Here is a 22,816-nt window from a genome sequence, read left to right as displayed (position 1 = left end):
ACAAAAATTACCAAATTCACAAAAATTACAAAAATTACAAAAAATAGCTTAGGATGACAAAATTTAATTAAAATTGAAATTACAAAATAACAAAACTGTTGAAAATCACATTACAAAAATAAAAAATGGCTTTGTGTTCCCGAGAATCATTAGAAAATATCATAATTTTTATTACGATTTGTTTTAACTCCTCGATTTTTCCTTTGAAGCCTTTTTCGAACATACATAAAAGAGCTGAATTTCACTAGGAATCCGAAATTCTGAGTTCTAAATTCCATTCAAAAATCTGAGATGAGATAGGTATTCTAAACTGTATTCAAGAGCTACAAATAAAATCTTAATCAAAAGTAAACTGTGGTTCGCGGGTTTTGCGGTTAAGTTTCTTGGTATTGAAATTCGCTGTGTAGATATCTAAAAACATGAAAAATTATAACGGTTTTTTTTTTATTTGTTTAAAGTGACTTTCCTTCCGACTAGCACAACACATCAACGCACCCCTCTTCTTATTAGTATTATTTGGTATTATGTAGAAAATTTTCGAGTTTCACTTACCTTCATTTAACTTTACGGTTAGCGATTAGCGCTTTGAATAAGATATCACATATTTTTACATAGAATTCAAAGGTTTCAATTAGTGATCGCTAACATTTGCCGATTTATTTTGCACCGCTAACTTTTCAATCTGCGCAGTCGAACACCGAACATTCCTGGAATTTATCAAATTTTACGAAACATTCTTTAAAGCCGGTTAGTGTTTTCAAAAATTTATTAGAATTCTTCAAATGGGGCAAATCCGTTTTATTGCATTTTATATCAAGAAACTTAATCGCAAAATATCTACTTTAGATTTAGATTTTATTTGTAGCTCTTGAATGTAGTTTAGAATACTTGTCTCATTTTAGATTATTGAATGGGATTTAAAACTCAGAATTTCGTATTCCTAGGGAAATTCAGCTCTTTTATGTACTTAATTCGATTTTTACAGCTCCGTATACTGTTGATCAAAAATAAAAAGGTGCATTTATAGGATCCTGTAGAATATTTGGCATCACTGCCTAAACGATGTTCATCTGCGTTCATCTGGAGGCCGGGAGCACGTTCACAGCGGATCATAACAACGATGACATTTCAGATTACGAATTCATTGCGTGAGCTTCGGAAAAAAAGATTACCGTTCTTTAGCGCATCATACGCAATTATTTTTGAATAAGATACCTAATTTAAGGCAAATAAATCGTTTTAAGTTGTGATCAGCGCGTGCAGGAACCCGTCGCCGTAAAATGTCCAGCAGCGAGAGCAAGGAAAAGATGTTTGCCGATGTGACCGGCGCCACCGAAGACCGGGCTAAGTTCTATCTGGATGCAGCCAATGGCGATCTGCAGGTTAAATTCAGACGAGAGCGTTTCAATGTTTTTGTTTGCAATTTTTTTTTCTATAACCATACGTGTCTCTTTTTTGTAAAATGTGAACAAGAAAGCACCTAATTGAATTTTAACGTTAATTCCTGTAAATTTAAGGTCGCCTTGTCCAGCTTCTACGAATCGGAGAACGCAGCGGGTCCGGCGGATCGTGTCGAAGATGACATGGACGATACCGATGATGAAAATGTGCCGGTGCAGTTTTCCAGTTCCGGTGCTAAATCAAAGGAGAAAAAACCTCCCAACACGTCGAAGTAAGTTATTTTCCGGTATGATTCAGAAGTGAATCACAATCAAACAATCAATTACACAATAAAACTATTTTTTTCCTTTTTCGATTTAAGTGTTGCGACACTGTGGTCCTTGAAAGACTCTTCATCGGAGGACGAAGAAGAGCAGGGTCAAGCGTTCTACGCGGGTGGCTCGGAACGTTCCGGTCAGCAAGTGCTGGGTCCCCCGAAGAAAAATCCCATCAAGGATTACGTTTCAGAAATATTCCGTTCTGCTCAGCAAGGAAACATGGAGACATTCGATGCCGAAATGGGTGCCGGTTCGTCCAGCTCGTCGTCACTTTATGCGGGAACCGGCTACCGGCTAGGTCAGACTGATACTGACCATACGGCTATTCCGGATAGGCATCGAGCATCTGGGTCCTCATCGGGCCATAACCATGAAGTGGTCACTCTAACCTTGTGGCGGCAAGGCTTTTCCATCAACGACGGAGAACTGCGTCGCTACGAGGATGCGGCTAATAAAGAATTCTTCGAATCGATTATGCGAGGAGAAATTCCACCGGAACTGCGCTCCAAGGGAAATGCTATGATTCACCTGGATCTAAAAGACAACCGTCACGAAGATTATGTAAAGCAGGCTGCACCTTTCCGGGCGTTCGGAGGCAGTGGACAAACATTGGGAAGTCCTGCCCCAACTGTTGTTCAGAGTACAGCCAATCCGAGCAACAACGAGGCAAATGAGAAAAAGTAATGTTTGTGACAAATCACTCTCGTGTCAGTTCCTGATAGATATGTTTTTCTTATAATTACAGAGCTTCATCTGAGCTGGCTATCGACGAAAGTCAACCGGTTACGACCCTACAGATTCGTCTGGCAGATGGTTCCCGACTCACGGCTCGTTTCAACCAAAGCCACACCGTAGAAAACATTCGGCAGTATATCATCAAGTAAGTGAAGCGATTTATAATAAGAAAAAAGCTTCTTTCATGACGATCTTATTTTAAACAGTGCGCGTCCGGAATATGCGGCACAGAACTTTGCGCTGCTTACTACTTTCCCTAGCAAAGAGTTAACGGAAGGCGAGAAAACCTTGAAGGACGCTGGCTTGCTGAATGCTGCAATCATGCAAAGGCTCAAGTAGTTTCGGTAAATCCCCTTCACATCATCGGTCTAACAAAGCAGAATCATTAAATGGGAGGGAAAGCTTGGATGTACTTTTTTTCGTTGCTCGGCAGATTTGATTAATTTTTGATGGAAAAGATAAAATTTGAATTATAAAAAAAACCCAAAACTTTGGCCGATAGTGATTCTTTAACACTGTTTTTGTTTCAAAAATGAAACACGTTCTACTGCGAACATGCAACAGCAACCTCTCTAGTTCGATTCGAGATAAATTGTCACTCTTCTTTTTTTCACGGTCGTAATGTGATGTTTCGTAAGGTTTGGAGTAAACTAGGATTTAAATTTAATCTCCGGTTTGTCTTTTGATTTTTGTTATCCGAAACGACCAACAATTCTCATGTGTTAAGCAGAGAAAGCAATAGCCTCATTCTGATTAGCTGCCATTCTTATGGAAATCTGTGTAAGAGTAAAAAGCAAGCTTTTTTTTGGTAGGCCCAATGATAGCAGAGGCAATCAAAAACATGAAATCGAACAAAGTGCTTGGTCTCATTTCTCACGTCTAACTTTTCATTCGTCTCATTTTGCAATTCTCACATCTTCATTCTCACTTTTGATTTTTCACATCTTACTACTAACGAACTACGTCTCACATAAGACTTCTTACTTCTAACGTCTTATTTCTCACTTCTTTAGCTCACTCTTTTATTCTCAGTCTAACTCAGTCATGAGTCTAACTCCCACTCCTCATGTCTCGCGTCTCATTTTTCACTTCTCACGTCTTCCGTCTCACTTCTCATTTTTCACGTCTCCCTTCAAACTTGATAGGTCTCACGTATTATCACTTCTTAATTCTCACGACTTTTTTCTCATTTTCCACGCCTAATGTATAAGTTCATGTCCCTGGTCTCAGGTCCTAGATCTTAGAATCTCAGGTCCTAGATCTTAGAATATCAGGTCTTATTTGCAAGGTCTCAAGTCTCTAGGTGCTGGTTTCATGTTTAATTGTCTCAAGTTTCAAAGGTTCGGAATTAACATGTATTTTAAGTTTTCTGCAATCAACACAGGTTTTATGAAGGGTTTTCGCAATTAGCGTGGTTTTTAGACTGCTTGTGCGGTTTTTTTTTACATGGAACGAATTCCCGTGTGAAAAAACAACTGTCATCGAATGTAAGAAGAAACATTGAACTTTGAATTGGGAAAAATGTATTTATTCCTTCATAAAGTGAGAATTGAGAAGTATTGTAATTAACTGTACAATGCAAAAAACTGTTTGAGTTGAATTGTATCGGTTATTTTAGTTTGTTTATACTGTTACGCTTTAGTTTATATCAAAATTTGTCGAACGACTACCGAGTTTTAAAATAATTGATTTATCCGCTACGTTATTGAAATTCTTTGATAAACTGCAGATTTTTACTGCTATTTTGTGTATGGCATTAAGTGTTTTTTGATTTTCTTCAATCTAGCATTTCGTTTGCGTGTTGAATTGTAGGCCAATCGTGTGTCACTGTTTCAGCCTTTGTCAAGTCAATTTTTATTTCTGCATGTGCGTGCTGCGTAGCTCAAATTTGTGCTTTCGGCCTGTCACTACGCATTCAGTTTTTGTGAGATCCTTATCCTATCGACTAACGAAAAATGAGTTTGAAACAAAAACGAGTGAGCTATATTCTAATCCACACCCTAGTGTGTGGATATTATCAAACAAATGGATTCTTTATGATATAAAAGGTTGTTGTTTTTTGTCAAAGTATTGATCTATCGATAGATAAGCTTGTTCAGTTCTTTACCGACCTCGGTGACATATTGCAAAAAGTTTGGCTCCACGATGGAGGTCCACTCGTATCGGTCCGCATGTTCGCTGCACTTCTCTACGTACCGATGCATGAACATGACATTCCTATCGATGTCCAGTGACTTTCCTACCTCCTGCAATCCGGTTCGATTGTAATCTTGAGGCCGGAACACGTAAAATGGCTGATCGCTACGAGCTTCTACATCGTAGAGGACATTATCGGAGAAGATTTTCTTCCTTCGATCTATGCAGACTGTGCGACTGGAGATGGTGAACTGGGTGATGTCTGGCGAAGCTTTGCCAGCGTCCTTGAGGAACTGATTGTTGCTTCTTAGCCGGCTGCTCGGATACAAATACTCGTTGATAGACCCCACAAAGGTATATTTGGCAGCGTTGTAATTTCGCATCAGACAGTCCAACTCAATCAGTTGCCGAATCTGACGTTTGTTGGTCAAATCGAAGGGAAAATTGTACGGGAGGAGATTTATTTTGATACCGTGATTGTAGAGGACGGCACGCGTTGGCGAATCCAATGCATTACTGTTGTACACGATGAAATCCTCGACGCCAACGATCTGATGGTGCAAAAAGTACTGGAGCATCGACGATGGTTTGCGAAATTCATTTTCCAGCTCCAGATAGTCGTTCATATCGACGCAGGCCGTCATGGTCATCTTTTGGGGCACAGATTTGGTCTCGATCACTCGCAGTGGAATAATTCTGTTGATGTATTAATAAAATACCGTTAGCAACGCATTTACTCATGTACTTAGAAGCTTTATTACAAGAAGTTTGTTATTAAATATACGTAACTTTTATTTTTTTTTAAATTTCATCCCATAATCAGCGTTGCCACATTTAAATCTGTATTTTCGAGCCAAAAAATCTTTTTAATCTGTATAAAATCTCAAAAATCTGTATTGAAATCTGTATCAAAAATTTTCATTTCGGATACTTACGCTGAACTACAGAGACCTTTTTTTAATGCGTAGCGCACTCATTTGGACTACGCAGCTCATTACTGCAGGCTACTATTTGTGCGACATGTCAAGCCAGTGTTAAACCTGATATTTTGTATACGCGAACCGTTTGGTTTAACTTTGTCTTATTAATTGTAACGGACGAAATACATGTCCGCTATATGTGAAAAATAAGGTCACGCAAAGTTTTAGTTCGATATATTCCGTTAAATATAATGATCTGTGTGCTTTAACAATCAGTTGGGATTTGAACATTGTGTCAATAGTCTTTAACATTAAAAGTTACATTTCCTATTATGCATTGACCAATTTTGGTATATCATTCTTAAACACAGTTTTTAAAACTTTCTTCAACCCTTTTTCATGTTGTTTTGCATTGTAACGGTTCCGAACTTCAATCCAGAATTTTTTTTTCTTATTTGCAAGCGTGATAATTGATGGATCATTGAATCAACAAGACAGACCCGAATGACCCGGGTGGTTAAAAGGTCTCTAATAAATTATAATAATAATAATTGAATCAACAAAGAAGATGATTATTGATTGACTCGAAGTATAATCAAAATATCTTGGAAAATCTGTATGAAATCTGTATAAATTTCCAATTATCTGTAATCTGTATATACAGATTCTGTGTTACAAAATTTCCAAAAAATCTGTATACTTACAGAAAAATCTGTATATGTGGTAACGCTGCCCATAATCTATTTTTTTCCAGAATGAACGTTTAGGTAAATGTTCATTATCTGATCCCATTTTTTTCTAAATAATTTCAAATTGGCATCATGAAATATAAAATACCACTTCATGTACTAAGCCATTAAGTACCTCTTCATACAATCATAAAAGCCTCATGACTCACCTTTTAATGGAATGAGCCAAATCCGTAAAGATAACCTCGGTCGGCTGCCCAAAATCCCGCTTTATCTTGCAGAAAAATTTGTAGATGACAAAAACTTCCCCATTGGGTGCCGCAATTGATCCCGTCGAATGTTCCATCTTGGAGAACAGGAACTTTCCGGTAGCAACATCCTTGCCGCCGTGCTGCACCTGACATTTGAAATTAACAATCGCCTGTTCCAGTCCAACGGCCAGACTGACAACCGTGCCACCGGATTCCAAGTCGTTCTTCTGCCAGAAAGCCGAATAAACGTAAACATCGCTTCCAATTCGTTGCCAAGTGGGCAACGGGCTGTCGAAATCGTAGGCCGCCACTCCGCGGTACCTGGTGCTGTTTTCGATCCGAATCAACGAAGCTGCATCGCTACGGCCGAAGATGTTTACCACCTCTAGCACATACTTCAGTCGATTATTTTCACTCTTGTAGACTAGCAGAATAGCAACGCAGCTGATGGAAATAAGGACCAGGGCCAGTTGTTGGTACTTTCGCATTTCGGGTCCAAGGCGCCAGCACTAGTTGTTAGGTAATGATCCAGACCACACACCGCTGCTTTCAAAGAGCCGAATTAGTTTATTTTTGCACACGCACAATTAAGGAAATATATATTAAGATGATGATGATGGGATGAGGGACAAGCGCAATGCAGTTCAGCGCGGATCGGCGTTTGGGTTTCAGGGAGGGCCGCCGAAGAGTGGTTCGACTTATCGGAAGAAAGGTGAAGATGCAGCAAGTTTTAATTTGTTTTGATTTGTCATTTTGTTGCTATTTTTATCAAAGTAAATGGAGGGATAAGTATTGTACTGTTTGGAATTTTTATGGAGGATAAGACGTTCTTCATAATAATTGATGAAAATTCACATTTCAAAGCTTAGAAAGTTACTCCAATTTTTAAATAGATGTTTAAAACCTAACATCCCTTTGAACACAGAAAACAGACGTACAAGCTCGAACAAAAAACCGTCAAAAAAGTGTGTAAAATTTCAAATGCTATCACCAAAAAAATACGCTAGAAACTGACTGCAAACAGTGCCATCTATTGAGCTGTTCAAGAGTTACAAATCAACTTTACAGTGCCCAGTTTTCGAAAAGGCGTAATCGTAGCCAAAAAACAAAAAATAGTTCAAAAAGGGCGTTGGGATTTTTACACAAGTTTCGTGGGCTAGCTTGTACGTCTGTTCTCTGTGCTTTGAATTGTTTAATAAAGCAATAAGAAAAGTTTTTAAAACCCTCAAGTGAATACTACTTTTGGATGCCGTGAACGTGTTAAAATGAACGCGCATTCTGCGAACGTGTTTATTTAAGATGAATACAGCGGTGCTTAAACTTAGTTTTAGAATCCATCTACCCTAATTCATTTTACTACAAAAACGTACACCCTTAGAAAATACTACACAAAAGTAAGTTATAACTAAACTCTTGACCATTAACTAAGGCTATTTTATTGTTGTAGAAGAATAACATAAATTTTGAATCGTGACATCTGTTTCAGAAACTTGATTTCGACATTCCAAATTGCAATCTGAGTCTAAAATTTAAGTTCAAAATCATTATTGTTTCTCATTATTGAATTGAATAAACAATATAAAAAATATAAATCTTTGTTTCAAGTTCAGACCATTAGATTTTTATCGTTCTCTACATTTGGAACTTGAAAGTTTATCCCAGAACCTCCAAAAGTTTTCAATTGTTTATCAGGATTTAATATAAGTTTTGAGAACTCTCTGAATTTGCATCTGAGACTGTTTTTTGTTGAGAAAATGTGAAATTGAAGCTTGATTTCACAAGACAGGATTTAATGCTTCCCATCCTGGCTTTTAGTGTTTCAATTCAGAGACTTGCTTTGGCATCTAGAGTCTGAGTGACTTCAATCAAGACATATAAATTTCCTGAGTCTGAGAAGAGAATTCAATACCTAAATTCATACTGAAATCGAAGTTAGTCCACCGGAATGGCTTAATTGACTATTCGAAGACGGAAAACTGAATTGTTTGATTTCTGTAATTCCAAATTTCTTTTCCTCTGTAAATGAGAATTTGAATTCGAAATTAATTTTAATGCTTTTTGAAAATTGATTTTGGGTTATGCAGAACATCTTTTACAAAAAGTGCTGTTCTGGCAACATTTTAAATGAACATTTGAAGATGGATTCTGCAAAATGACATTTCCGGGGGAACAAATTCTGACAGATCAGCTGGCGAATGTTTTGATTTTTTTGGATGAAAATTCTGTAGAGGTTCCGCACAAGTGCTAAGTGGCTGATGATGAAAACTAATTTAGTAAAATAGTGACTAGTTTTAAATGAAAATTACGTAACTCCCGCAAGAAATCGTTGATTGAAGCAAGTGTCTGTCGTATTTTGTTGTTGGTTACGTGTGGGCGTTCAAATTGACACCTTAAACAGAAATGGTAAGCTAGATTTTTTTTCACTTCGGCTCCGGCAAATGACTTAGATCGACCTTTCAGAATGCAAGTGACCTATTTTTAGAATTAAGTCTAATTTTAGTGCCATAATGAGAGCTTCTTCGGCGAGATTTGAGACACGCGTGTTCCTTGGCAAAGTTTGCGCGACGACGATGCATGCCGTATCGTTGATTGAAAATAATAACGACACGCATTGAATTGTAAGATGGACTTCGCATGGACTTTTGTTTCACTATAGATAATTTTAATCTATATAAACTAAAATTTCGTTATCTATACTAATTGGGCATTAAGATAACGATTGTATTACTGAATCAATATATTTTTTTTGACACGGCTAACACTATAACGTTTATTCGATTTATTTTATCGAAAAACTAGGGTTGTTCCAACATTCAAATTATGCACAAAAATCGAATATTATACTTAATGTTCAGAAAATTTTACATGGCCAAGATTAGACTTCAAATATTCATCAATCAATTTGAAAGTTGAGATAATTGAGACAATTTGAATTTAATTCAAAAATAACGTAAACAGGTACTTATTCAAAATTGGATTGAAACTGACAAATCCAATTGCTTGTTTTAACCTTTGAATCATATCTGAAGTTTGTATTTATTGTAAACCATTTCTAATTTTTGTTCGTTAATTTTAGGCCCTCCTGGGAGCACAGCTGGTCATCACCCTGATCATGGTCAGCGTGATCCAGAAGCTGAGTCCACATTTTTCGCTCGCTCGATGGATTCTCTGCTCCACCGGATTGACCCGGTATCTGCATCCCACGGACGATGAGCTTCGTAAGCTTTCGGGAGTACCGCGGGAAAAGAACAAATCCAAAAAGGACAAAAGAAATGGGCACGTTGAGCAGGAGAAAACAACCACGACCTTCCATGTACCGCGTAGCCTGGATATTGAACTGGAAACGACGAACATCTCGCCGTTCGATATTGTGCACCTTCGATATTACACCGAGTATCAGTGGCTGGTTGATTTCAGTTTGTACGCCGCCATTGTGTATTCGCTTTCTGAGGTACATGATTAATAATATTAAAAAATCGTAGTTTAAAATGTTTTTTTTTTATAATTTTAGGCGTACCATTTCTTTTTCCCCTTAAAGGAGGAGTTCAATTTAAGTATGGTATGGTGTCTGCTAGTTGTGTTCTTTGCTTTGTGAGTTGCCAATTCTTATTAAAAAAAAACACTGAGTAAAAACGTTTAAAAATTCCAGCAAACTTCTCGCCTCTCTGACAATTCAGTACTTCCAAAGCGAGGAATCGATCGGTGAACGGTCCACTTGCATTGTGACCGGGCTGGTTTATCTGCTGATCGCCATGATGATTCTGATTGTGCCGGAAACCACCCTGGAGGTGGGATTGGATCGCGCCTACACCAGTTTCAATGAGAGTGCGTCCAACTTCCTGGAGGCTCAAGGGCTGAATTCTTCGTAAGTTTTTAAATTAATTATGGGTCTGATAGAATTTAACGCTGTTTATTTTCCATTTCCCCAGTGGACCAGCATCGAATATTGTGGTCAAGTTTTTCATTGCTGTCAGTTGTGGAATACTCGGAGCTTTGTTCACTTTTCCGGGATTGCGTATGGCTCGAATGCATTGGGATTCGCTCAAGTAAGTTCTATGCTTATTTTTAAACTTTTTGCCTTTCTTAGAGAAAGGTACAGTCGGTCGGTCGATTTGGGAGATCATTAATTATGGGTCTTAGATATACCTCATAGGTACCTATCGATTCAGCTCAACGAGTTCTGACGATGTCTGTGTTTTTTGTATAACATAATGATTTTTTGGATTTTTTGTACACTTTGTTCTGGACGCTTTTGCGTAACTGGGCAGCACAACTCAAATGACTTTTATTTAAAAAAAATGGATTTTTCTCCTCTTCAATCTACCTAAGAAAGAAAAAAACAAAATACACTGGATTCTTTTTTTAAACGATTGTTGTGTAAGTGCAAAAAAAGAAATCGTGTAAAAAAAGTTCAAAACAAACGGGCAAAATTTTTCGCTCATTTCGAGTAAAGTGGCCATCTTGGACTATAAATCGTCCAGTTCCAATCAGGTAGGCCATTCTGAAGTGATTTGAGTGAAATCGAGACGCTCAAAGGTTTGTTTTGAATTGATTTGTTTTGATTTTCAAGCCACGGTTGTTCCGGAACTTCCCCAAAATCTCTAAGTGGCCATTCCGACCAATACTTCTGTCGGAAAGCAACGTCCGAATCAATTTACCTCCCAAAAGTGGTTTGAAAAAAAAAGCGGGAGTTTATAGAACTTGTTTTTGACATGTTCGGAAATCGTCTTATTTCGAGAAAATCGTTTAAAAAAAATCGTTTAAAATAAAACCGTGTAAGATAAGATCGTTTAAAAAAAGAATCCAGTGTAATGTGAAAAAAACATAGTAAATAATGATACTCCAAAACACGTGTCCATTTGGCTTGCCAGCAACATCCATCAATCACTACGCAAGATGACGTGAATATGACGACAAATTATACATGACGTCATAGACAGCTTAATGGGATGAATAACATGGCCTTGAATAATCCCAAGAGGCTTTAAATCACTAATATAACAACAAAACAATAAACAAACATAGGCCGCCTTCGACTCAGATTTTCTGTCATCATGACGGAAAACGGAAGGGCAAAGCTTCTTCTATAAACCAGTCTATTTTATTTATAGCATTTACCGGTTCAGTTCACAACCGAACCAGTTATAGAAATTATGGAGCCAAAGCTCCATTTCATAAAATGTTAAAATGGTTTTCACCAAGGGGTACGACCCCGAAATTAGAGTACTCAATCATAGGGACTTGACTCTTGATTGTAAGTCCCATCCTTCGCCCAATAATAGATTGCCAAGCAAAAATTGCTCTGAGAAGGGGAAATATGATATATATGATAGATTCAACTATAATAATATAATTGGTTTAATTATACATATGTGAGATTCAATTATAATAATATTATTGATTTAATTATAAATATGATTGATTCACTGAGGTCAACTATAAATATTGTACATTTAATTTCTGTTTATATTGGAAGTTATCATATCTGAAGCTTTTTTTCGGAATAATTTTATGGCTACGTTTTATTTTCTTTTAATTTATTATTTCAGCATTTTGAATTTAGTTCGTTTTAGCCGCCATGATGCTAGAAAACCTGACAGGAAATCCCGATATCCACGTCCTGGTTCCTCCGCTGTTTTTCTTTTTGGATCTTGATGCATGGTTGCCCAGGAAATTGTGCGTCTTAACTAATCGGTCCCGGAAGACGTGCGTGCTTCTGCATCCGGCGAAAATTGACCTTGTGGGGGGAAAATTTACTCAATATCATGACATAAATCTATCATAAGCTGACTTACCATAATGCAAGTTTCTTGTGGGATCCGGCCAGGATCGTGTAAAAGAACGTCGAGACCCACGTCGATTTCCCAGGCAGCCAGAATAGGTGTACTTTTCCCAATTCCAGGAGCTGTCGGCCTTCTACACGACCGCGGTCACGAACTGGTAGAGGAAAATGTTTCCCCATTACCGGAAAGCGCTTGCGTTTTGCCACCGATGTCAGGAATTATCTGCTGAACCCTAAAAACAGCGATACGATCGCTACAGGGAACACGTATTGGGTTCCACACTTACTATTTTTTTTTGTTTTTGCTGATGAACACTATAGTATTCAAGTAACACAGAATCTATAATAACAATATAGTTTTATTTACTATATTTATAGTTCAATACCAAGAATCAATCATACATTTGTAGTTTAATCTATCATATTTACAATTGAATCAATTATACCACTACAGTTGAATCTATCATACTTACAGTTGAATCAATTATACCACTACAGTTGAATCTATTATATTTATAGTTCAATGCCTAAAATCAATGATACAATTGTAGTTGAGTCTATCATATCTACAGTTGAATCAATTATACCATTATAATTGAATCAAATATACCATTACAATTGAATATTCATAGTTGATTGCATAAGGTCAATCAGCAGTTTGTAGTTGAATCTATTGTATTTATAGTTGAATGCCTTAAATAAATCATACAGTTGATGCATTATATTGATAGTTGATTGCGTAAGGTCAATTAGAAGTTTGTAGTTGAATCTATTATAAAAGTAGTTGAATGCGAATAAATCAACTGCATTTCGATTATTGGTATAACAAGCTGAAATAATTGGAACAACTGTCGTTTTTTTCTCCGTGCAGTCAGCGTCAGCGTAACCTTCGAGATGACCTTTTCCTCCCAGTCGCAGCTTCAGTTCAGCAGTACCCTTCAAATACCGCAAGGCTCGTTTTGCTTCTGCCCAGTCACGTTCCGTTGGTTTGCTGACCTTACGCCCGAGGATGGACGCCGTGATTGCTAGATCGGGCCGTGTGCATACGGCGACGTAGAGTTAACTTCCCACGAGACTCGGTATTTCTCGATGGTGGCCATTACTTTCTCCCCCTTTTGCTCTGCCGTGACGTAGCCGGGGTCCATCGGACACGGCGATGATTTGGCTTGCTCCATCCCGAACTTCGTTAATATCCTCTCGATGTAACATTGTTGTCTCAACAGGAAACTTCTGTCTTCCTGCCGCTCAACACGGATGCCAAGATAATTGCTGACATCGCCCAGACATGAAATCTTGAATTTCCTCTCCAAGCGCTTCCGTACTCGCTCGTACTCCTTGCTGTCGTTGGTTACGATCAGCATGTCATCTACGTAGAGTAGAATCAATGATAACCTATCGTCTTTCTCCACGAAAAGGCAGCTGTCCGCTTCCGTAGCTTCATATCCCAGCTGTTTTGGAACGTCGGTGATGGTCTGGTTCCAGACCCTTCCTGCTTGTTCAAGCCATATAAACTCCTCCTCAAATGGCACACTTCCGTGGGATTCCCGGATTCGTACCCAGGCGGTTGACGCATGTAGATGGTCTCTGAGATCTCTCCGTACAAAAATGCCGTCTTGATATGGACGTGCTTGACTTGCATCTTTCGACGTGCTGCTACCGACAGGAGTGCACGAAACGTGGTGTGCTTCGCAACCGGGGCGTAAACCTCGTCGTAGTCAGTGCGGAATTTCTGGCTGCATCCCTGGGCAACTTGCCGGGCCTTGTATCTTGCAACATTTCCGCGCTCGTCCAGCTTCTTCTTGAAAATCCACCGGCAGCCGACCGGCTTCCGGCTTGGGCGGAGGCTAACGATGTCCCAGGTGGAGTTTTCTTGGAGGGCAGCTTACTCTTCATCCATAGCATTTTTCCAGTGATCCCGTTCGGGACTCGCTAGTGCTTCTGCTAGAGTCCTCGGATCGAACGTTTGCTGGCTTAACAGGCTGCTGGCTTCGGGAAATCGGGGTGGCGGCACCCTTTTGTTCGATCGGCTTGACACACGTATCGGCGTGCTCGTTGATGGCGGTCCACTCGGTGCGTTGAGGGGACGTTCATCGGCATCGTAATCTTCGGTGAGTGTGGTGTCGTCGTCCGATTCGGTGAACGTATCTTGATCTTTGCTGTCTTCGGAATCCGACTCGAATCCTTCCTCGTCGTCTGCTGGCTCACCGAGAACGTCCCCTGTAACGATAGGAAATGGATTAGTTTGAAAATTGTCGGCCGAAGAGAAGCGATATTCAACGAAACTTCCATTGCCTTATTCTTCTTCTTCTTGGATACTGCTAGTCGGCATAAAACGAGCATCTCTGCTGTTGATGACGTGCCCGGAGCTCCAAGAATCTGTACGCTTTCTGTTGGGTCAAATAACCAACGAAAGCCATCTTCTGCGCTGCTGCATCACACTTCGTTCGATTCTGCTTCGGTATCCACATGTACGCATCCGCACCAAAAACCTGTACGTGGCTCAGGTCTTTTTTTTTTTTAGTTGATCACCCAGGTGGTAAATGCTTTTTACGGATTGGATTCCAAGGCACGGCGAGCCACCGCGTCCTCCCAGTTTGCTACTCTGGGTCCATGGGTGCAATTGGACGACTCATGATACTATGTACCCCTACGCCATAAAATCCACCTGGGGTCTCTGGCCATAATTTCCATCCGGACCTGCACCGAAGGCTGTACCCAAGGATGGGAGACCATACTCGCGCAATGCGCTCCACGGCAAATACTCGTTTTATACGTACTACACCAGCAATCATCATCCACTCTTTGTCACGATTCACGACTTACGGGTTGGCAGTCCGTTCGCCGCTACTCGTAACTCGAGTCCCACACATTCGGTCTCTTGTCACAATTTGAGCCGTCAAGACCCGTCTCTCCTCGTGACTCGAGACCCCCTCACATTCCTCCTCTTGACACGAATTGAGGCGTCTTTACCCACCTCTCCTCGTGTCTCGAGAGCCCTCGATCGTTACGTCTCTTGACCCAATTCGAGACGAGAACAACTCGCCTCTCCTCGGGTCTGGATATAACCACACATCCTTTTTCTCCATCTCGACTCTTCGAGACTCAACCTGAGGCCCATCATGTTACGGCACAAGGCCCCTCTGTCTGTCGTTAGTCAATCGTATCCGCGAATCGGGGCCAGGAACCTCCCCAAAAGGCAGATCGATCGAAACTCGCCAAACATTTGGTCGTCCCGCATATCGGGGTCGCGACTACCCGATACACGTTACGACCCCTCCCTCTTGCAACTGAGCACTGGTACCAGGGTGCCCAGTCGCAGCACGTTTTTGCCACACTCGGCACGCAGCCCGTCGTTAGCTGACTGTACCAAGTGTGACGTGTAGTTCTCTTGGCCGTACATCTACAGGTGACAAGTCTGTAGACACGTTTCCACTCTGCACCACGGGGAGGTAGAACTACGTCCCTGAGTACGTGGCTCAGGTCTGGCTTTTCTCCCCACCACGCTTCATAGGGAGTGACATCCATCGACCTAGTCGGTAGTCGATTTTGTAGTTAGTTGGCCGTGTTCACAGCCTCCGCCCAGTACTTCGTCGGTAGCCCTGCGTCCAGCAGCATGCACCGCGCCATTTCGTTAAGGGAACGATTTTGCTGTTCCGATGCTGTTCCGTTCTGCTGTGGGTGTGTGGCGTTGAAAACTACTGTTCGATTCCTTCTTGCTTGAATAACCTTTCCAACGACCTGTTCTTGAACTCGCCGCCGTTGTCGGAGCGCACGACTTTTGGCGGCCTGCGAAATGTCGTCTTTGCCTCCAAAATGAAATCCCTCAGCTTTTCCTCAGCATAGGATTTCTTCCGCAAAAAAATACACGGTTGTGTATCGGGAAAAGTCGTCGGTGACTGTCAGATAGTACCGACATCTTCCTGGCGTAACATTTTTCATGGGTCCACATACGTCCACGTGGATCAGGTCCAGCGGCATTTTCGATCGCCTCAGGAACGGAAGTCGTGTAAGTTTACCCTCTTAGCAGCACTCGCACACGGACCGTATGCCACAATCGGTGATTTTGATGCCGGTCGCTAGCTGCTTTTTGAACAGCTCCTGAACGGCGTCGTTGTCTCGATCTTTCTGTGCCACGCGTGCTGGAAATCCTGCGTGTGCGTTTTCTCTTCTACCTTCATGGCGTTGTGGGCGTTCTTGATGCAATACAACCCACCGGCCACAACCGCCACAGCTGCAACTTGCGTCCCTTTCATGATCCTGCAGTTCTTGGTGTCGAAAATCACCTCACCGCCCTTAACAACCAGCTTGCGTACCGAGATCAGGTTGGTCTCCAGATTCGGTACGAACAAAGTATCCGAAAGCGTGATTGTGCGATTTTTGCCTTCCAGATCGCAGCAACCCACTTTGCACGTCCCTTCGCCAGCTTCGCAGCTGTCATCGTCCCGTCGGCCAGCGTGACGTTTTCGTTGATGGTTTCATCCAGGTCCAGAAAAAAATCTCGTTCGGCGCACATGTGGGATGTCGCCCCGCAGTCGACGACCCAGCTTCCGGTGTGTCCAGTCCGCTTCGTCGTGAAAGCACAATTTCTATTCGTCGCTTCACGCACGGCCTTCGCTCTGGGTGGATTTTTCCGGTTTTGCTGGTCGCTTCTGGGGTCCTTTTCCTGGTCGCTTGCTTGCTTCCGGCAATCCCTCTGCTTATGGCCCGGCGTCTGACAATAATGGCAGACAATTACCTTCTTACCAGATCCAGCCTTCAGAACGGATTCCGGATCGTAGCTTCCCTGCTTCGTCACCTCGTCGATCAGCTTGGTTTTCACGAGCTCTAACGTAAGTTCGTTGTCCGCCCGGCTCTCCAGCGCGGTCGTCAGGGCGTTGAACGATTTCACCATCACCAGCGCAATCTGCAGTTTCTCGTCGAGCTTCAACCCGGCCACGGATAGGTGGTCGAAAACTTCTTCCATCTCGTTCACGTGCTTCTCCATGTCGTCGCCTTCACAAAATCGCTTGGAGATCAAATTCCGCAAATACGAGACCCTGAATGTCAGCGTTGGCTTCTCAAAGTGGTCCTTCAGCTTGTCCCATGCTTTACGAGCCGTGGTCGTCTGCTTGATGAAGCCATGCTGGTTGCTCTCCATCATCAGACCGATCGTCGCTCGTGCTCGTTGGTCCTCGTACTTCCAGGCTTCGATTTCGGCTTCGTTTCCCGGGACACGTTCCGTCGCAGCCCGTGCTTTTGGTATCGTCCCGGTGACATACTTCCAGAGGTCCTCCCGGATTAGCAGCAGCTCGGTGCTGAACTTCCATCTGCTGTAATTCGATTTATTCAGCTTCGGAACTTCAATTTTCTCCATTTCAACTAGCTCGAGGAAAAATTTTCTTCCGTTGTTGACTAGTTACTAGGCAACGTAAGGTCCTGGGCCCATTACCTCTTGGGGGGCAGGAGTGAAAAGAAAGTACAACCTGCTCGGTTGGTGGTCTAACAATAACTAGCTATATATTTCTAACTAATTTTACATTATCATAAAATCATGGTATGCTACACATCGCACTTGCTATCTTCATGCTTCAACATTATCTAAATTTTCCCAATTCCTAAGAAGAGATTTCGAAAGATTAATCTAAAGAAGTTCTGGAGCAACAATCCTAAAGCATTAGCTCGAAAGCAGAAGAAGAATCTGTAACAGATCTTGATGCATGTAATAATAAGGTAAATACAACATTTAATTTCGAAAAATGTCGCCCATAAAATGATCAAGGGAATTTGGTTCTTATTTCGATTGATGAAAGACTAATGGGGCACAACTCTGTGTAAGTCATTTATTGTTTATCTTTCTTTAATTCCAGGTTCTGCCAGGATCGTGTATGGCTTAAGTTCATCTTGAACCTTAGCTTTGCTATGCCTTTCTTGTTGGTTTTACTCTGGATTAAGCCTTTAACACGCGATTATTTGACGGTACGAGTTTTCTCCGGCATGTCAGCTCCCATGTATGTGGTTTTAAAGAAAGAATTCTCAACAGAATATTCGCTTAATATTTTATCTCAATCTCAGCCTTTCAGCGGAGGCCTTCGAAACCATACGCCTAGGGGCGGTCGTTTTTGCTGTGCTGCTTCGATTTATGCTGATGCCAATCTATCTGCAAGCTTACCTTAATCTTGCATATCAACGGGTTGAGGACCAGAAAAAAGAAGCCGGCCGTATTACCAATGTTGATTTGCAAAAAAAAATCAGTTCCATTTTCTACTATTTGTGTGTAGTAACTTTGCAATACGTGGCACCAATTTTGATGTGTCTGTTTTTCACCCTGATGTACAAAACGTTGGGAGACTATACCTGGACGGGATACCTGAAGGAAGCACTTCCGCTGGATGAATGCTCGGTCGAGGAGGAAGCGGTTCAACAAACAGTGGCGGCCGCCACTTCCGGAACGGAAACTGCGGAAGAAGACGAAGGCAACATTCTGTCCACCGCTCAGACTATCCAGCTATCGTTGCAAAGCTTGAAAGCCGTGTTCACTAAAGATGTGTACCGAGGGTTATTCGGTTTCGCCACTTGGTGGAGTTGTTTCATCTGGTTCGCGGCTACCTCACTAGGAATGGTGTATCAATCGTACTTTACCAAATCGTAAAAAGCTGTTTTTGGTAGTTTTTGTTCATACTTTTACGTCCACTTTCGATACTAGGAATCTAAGAAAAAAGATTGCATTTACCACGATTAATGCATTTTTCGTTAGATAATATATTTAAATCCTAACATCATTTTGAACTACATTTGGTCTCTTTCTGCTTCAGCACAATACATTTTGATTTTGTCAGGTTCATAAGTCATTAACTTTAAAGAATCGCGATTAGTTTTCGTAGTCTAAGTCGATCATTTGCGTGTAAAACTAGACATAAATAACCATGAGAAAGTGTGGCAGATAGTTACATATAAAAGTTTTTGAATTGTTTTTACACCATCGGAAGATTATTCAATACAGATGGTACGAAAATGTTTATCTCGACTTGTTTGTTTGAAATCCTTTAGATATCACCATCCTTTGAGTTTGATTCATTTAGAAAGTGCCACAATATTTTCAGGGATCTTATCGATGGGGGTTCGGACTTCCCTTCTGCAGTCGACGGTATCCTCCAACACTGGAACCCAAGGTAAGTTGCCGGCAGCTGCAATCAACAGCTGAATGACATGCTCGGAGGAAGATATAGTTTGCACTTCGGTTTACGTTTTCGATATATACTACATAACACAGCTAGATCGCTCTTTTGCACCCCTAATGTTTTAAGCCCGATTTCGGTTCGGAGGCACAAAGATAAGCTATTTTATTGGACTTTAGATTTTATTGCAGATGAAAAAAATCCGTGCTATCGCTTCAAATTAACAATTTATTCTGTTTAATTCTAAAATGGCTAACGATCACAATAGAATATCAAATTTAAATCAATATCAGTACTATTCATTAACATCATTCGAATCGAAAAAATAACGAAATCAGATGTTTGAAAAAAAAAACCACAGATGAACAAATGTCTCGAGCAGACTTTGATGTCTAAATCGAAAGCAAACAGCATCAATAGCTAAATGATAGCACAATAAAGTGTTGATTTTACTACAACAGCTGAATAAGGTTTCTACTTCTAAAAATTAGAAAAGATAGATTAAAATGATACTATAATGATTATCAAACTTTCATCAGGTTTATCAAGATGTTGAATTAAAACTGAACTGAAAGCAAATTACCAATTTAGTACCAACAAATCATCACCGTAGTTTGCGCATTATTTAGTGTTGATTTCTCAGTCATAACAAAACTAGGCATCATTAAGGTTATTGCTATCACGATTTGTTGAAAAATTGGTATCATTTGAACGGTGGTATAATAACATTTTTTTTTCTTATTTTTCCTATGTACAGTTGATACCTCGTTTAGCCGCCATTTCTGAAGAAGTTTCAAGAGCTCAGCGATGCCAAATTTTGGTTGTGCTTGATACCTTGGTTAAACATCGATTACTTCAATCCACAAATCTGGCGACATGCATCGAGTGAAAAACTTTCGAGGGATTCCGATTCTAAACTGTTTCCCTAAAATATTGCAGCGCCTCGTTTATGACGTACTTCATCAATCGGTGCATTATTGTATTTCTGAAAATCAACATGGGTTCATGAAACGTAGATTTAGGACCACCAGCCTCATCACTTACGTTTAAAAGTTGATTACTAGGCTTGACATTCGTCAAAAAATCGATGCAACTTATGCAGACTTGGGTAACGATTTTAATGAAGAACCGCACAAATTTGTCATAGAAAAAAACTCCTCGGATAGCACTACCTGATTGGCTTTGCAAATGAAGCAAATCTTATCTCGTAGACAGGCTTCTTACGTCCGACTGAACAACGTGAACTCGACACCTTTTCGAATCTCATCTGGAGTGGATGTCACCTGGGACCTTTGATTTTCCTTCTTTTTATCAACGATTTGTGCACTATTATTGAACCGGAAATGGTAATAGAATGGTATAGCACCTAATGTTTCCGAATATAGTGTCATATTTTCAACTCGTAAACGTCAACCTTTGAACTTCGAGTACAAAATACCTATCTTAAATAAGACGCTACGCTAGCTTGTATTAGCAAACTCGCGACACTATTTTTCGTCACCTACAAGTGAAACCCGTTCGCTAGAGGGGTCGCAAGTTTAAATCGGAGCTATACTAATTTCTCTTGGTACTAATACTAGTAGTTTGTACTAGCGAGCTCGCGACACTATTTTTCGTCACCTACAAGGGAAGCCCTTTCACTTGACCGGTCGAAAGTTGAAATCGGAGCTAAACTAATTCCTCGCGGTAATAACCCTAGGCTATTGTCTCATGTCTCAGGTCTCATGTCTTATGTCTCATGTCTCAGGTCTCAGGTCTCAGGTCTCATATCTCATGTCTCATATCCAAGGCCAGATTAAAGGGGGGGGGGGGGGGGGCAAAAGGGACAATTGCCCCGGGCCCCCGAGAAAAACTAAGTTTTTTTTCATTACTTTAATCATTCTACTACAAATCCATGAAAAGAAATCAAAACAAGAATATCGGAATGAAAACTTGAAATATAAAAACTAAAGGGCCCCTGTGAAATAATAACTAGATTAGTTTTTGTCCTAAAAAAGTTAAGGGGCCCCCTAGAGTAAGCAGTGAAGGAGCTCTCCCACATTTTGCGAGCTGAGAATATTAAAATCTTCTGGACAAAACCGAATTCGAAAAAAAAATTAAGAAGAATATGAGGCAAAACACCACAAATTTTCATTTTTTAATCGAATCATATCAGTTACGATACTTTGTACAGAACAGGTAAAATAAAGAAATAAATCCTCCTCATTTTCATTACTTTCAAACGTCTTGCACAACAAAAATGTTTGTTGTTACGTTAAGTTTCCAAGCTATGGTTTACTGCTGAAATAGTAGCTGATTTCACTTTATGATAAACATTTCACAATTTTACCCGGGCAGTAACCGGGTTAATACCGCATATTATAATATCTTCTCACCTTTCAATCATTATGATTGAAATTTTCATTGGTTTATAAATTCTAAACCGTTTTCCCTCCCTATCTTGGAAAGTAAAATCTTTGAAAAAAAAACTGTAGTTGCTTAAATTGGACCAATCAACAGTACGGGAGAGTGGGGATACTTGATCCCCTTTTCTTATTTTCACCATATCAAAAATCAAAAATTTAGCAACTCGCCGTCTTTGACATTCTCTGACAGCTTGTAACTTCAAGTTTCTATGCTCCAAAAATTAGAACGATACTTGAACCCGTTGATGAACTAGAAGCATTTTCGTGGGAGTAAAAAAAAAGCGAGTTTTCTAAAGTTGGGGGAGACTTGATCCCCTATTGAAAGAGACTTGATCTTTTTTTCAGGAAGCCCTAATCCTTGTAAAAAAATCAAACAAAACCCCAAGATAGAATGTTAGTTGACTATTTTGGTCATGTTTGTTCTCATTTCACAATTTAAAGCAGACATAAGAAGAAAATTCTATAACTTTGTCTCAACGCTAATAACATTGCATACTTAAAGGCGCTATTTTTTATAATTAAGAGAAACTTAATTATTTTTGCTCTTTTCTTCAGACAATTGTTTGATAAATACTAGTTTTTGAATAAATATTAGTAATTTCGTAATCATCAACCATAACGATCAATTCAGAAGAAGAAAATGCCGTTTGGAAGGGGGATCAATTGTACCCAACTCTAGGGGATCAATTGTACCCATAATCAACATTTTAGAAAACTTTTTCTAAAAAAATTGAGAGTTTTCCATTGCTTTGAAAATATGGCATTATGAAGTTTATTTTAAGCTCGAACGATTGATACATTGGAACAAATATTTTTTTCATAATTTTTCCTGTAAGGAACATTTTAAAGTGATGAAAAAAGATCTTCAAGTTACATTACGTGAAATTTTTCAAACAAGTTCAATAATTCAAACAATTATTTTGTTAAAAATTTTTAAACTACAAGCATTGTTATTTTGCTCATTTTGGCACATTTTTCTAGAACATTTGATCTTTGTAAGACATTCCAGTTTCGAGATATAGCTAA

The 22,816-nt window shown here is 40.1% G+C and overlaps 3 protein-coding genes across 3 annotated transcripts; 2 read left to right on the top strand and 1 right to left on the bottom strand.

The window, feature by feature from the left end:
* The first annotated feature begins 1,141 nt into the window (after nucleotides 1–1,141).
* Nucleotides 1,142–3,120, top strand: LOC129755234 (NSFL1 cofactor p47). Its single transcript, XM_055751620.1, has 5 exons — nucleotides 1,142–1,382; nucleotides 1,518–1,672; nucleotides 1,763–2,398; nucleotides 2,464–2,598; nucleotides 2,660–3,120. The coding sequence occupies exons 1-5, from the start codon at nucleotides 1,281–1,283 to the stop codon at nucleotides 2,790–2,792; spliced, it is 1,161 nt and encodes a 386-aa protein (XP_055607595.1). The 5' UTR covers nucleotides 1,142–1,280; the 3' UTR covers nucleotides 2,793–3,120.
* An 824-nt stretch (nucleotides 3,121–3,944) lies between these two features.
* LOC129754527 (uncharacterized) lies at nucleotides 3,945–7,179 on the bottom strand. The gene is made up of 2 exons (XM_055750657.1): nucleotides 6,408–7,179; nucleotides 3,945–5,285 (listed from the first exon to the last, which is right to left on the bottom strand). Exons 1-2 carry the CDS (start codon nucleotides 6,935–6,937, stop codon nucleotides 4,529–4,531), a joined length of 1,287 nt encoding a protein of 428 aa, XP_055606632.1. The 5' UTR covers nucleotides 6,938–7,179; the 3' UTR covers nucleotides 3,945–4,528.
* A 1,493-nt stretch (nucleotides 7,180–8,672) lies between these two features.
* On the top strand, nucleotides 8,673–19,234 carry LOC129754468 (transmembrane protein 161B). The gene is made up of 7 exons (XM_055750564.1): nucleotides 8,673–8,852; nucleotides 9,526–9,900; nucleotides 9,961–10,040; nucleotides 10,099–10,314; nucleotides 10,379–10,495; nucleotides 18,078–18,218; nucleotides 18,283–19,234. The coding sequence occupies exons 1-7, from the start codon at nucleotides 8,850–8,852 to the stop codon at nucleotides 18,857–18,859; spliced, it is 1,509 nt and encodes a 502-aa protein (XP_055606539.1). The 5' UTR covers nucleotides 8,673–8,849; the 3' UTR covers nucleotides 18,860–19,234.
* Nucleotides 19,235–22,816: the final 3,582 nt, after the last annotated feature.

Source organism: Uranotaenia lowii, chromosome 3 (assembly GCF_029784155.1).
Source record: "Uranotaenia lowii strain MFRU-FL chromosome 3, ASM2978415v1, whole genome shotgun sequence".
Classification (NCBI taxonomy): domain Eukaryota; kingdom Metazoa; phylum Arthropoda; class Insecta; order Diptera; family Culicidae; genus Uranotaenia; species Uranotaenia lowii.
The sequence above is the reverse complement of the archived record's forward strand: the minus strand, read 5'-3'. Positions and strand labels throughout refer to the sequence as shown.

Bases quoted from the DNA above. Each gene is read 5' to 3' on its own strand.
- LOC129755234 (XM_055751620.1), top strand. From the start codon at position 1,281: ATGTCCAGCAGCGAGAGCAAGGAAAAGATGTTTGCCGATGTGACCGGC. The intron at 1,383-1,517 runs GTTAAATTCAGA...TGTAAATTTAAG, and splicing joins CAGCCAATGGCGATCTGCAG to GTCGCCTTGTCCAGCTTCTA. The intron at 2,599-2,659 runs GTAAGTGAAGCG...TATTTTAAACAG, and splicing joins ATTCGGCAGTATATCATCAA to TGCGCGTCCGGAATATGCGG.
- LOC129754527 (XM_055750657.1), bottom strand. From the start codon at position 6,937: ATGCGAAAGTACCAACAACTGGCCCTGGTCCTTATTTCCATCAGCTGC. The intron at 5,286-6,407 runs GTGAGTCATGAG...ATACATCAACAG, and splicing joins TTGGCTCATTCCATTAAAAG to AATTATTCCACTGCGAGTGA.
- LOC129754468 (XM_055750564.1), top strand. The intron at 10,496-18,077 runs GTAAGTTCTATG...CTTTAATTCCAG, and splicing joins ATGCATTGGGATTCGCTCAA to GTTCTGCCAGGATCGTGTAT. The intron at 18,219-18,282 runs GTATGTGGTTTT...TCTCAATCTCAG, and splicing joins TCCGGCATGTCAGCTCCCAT to CCTTTCAGCGGAGGCCTTCG.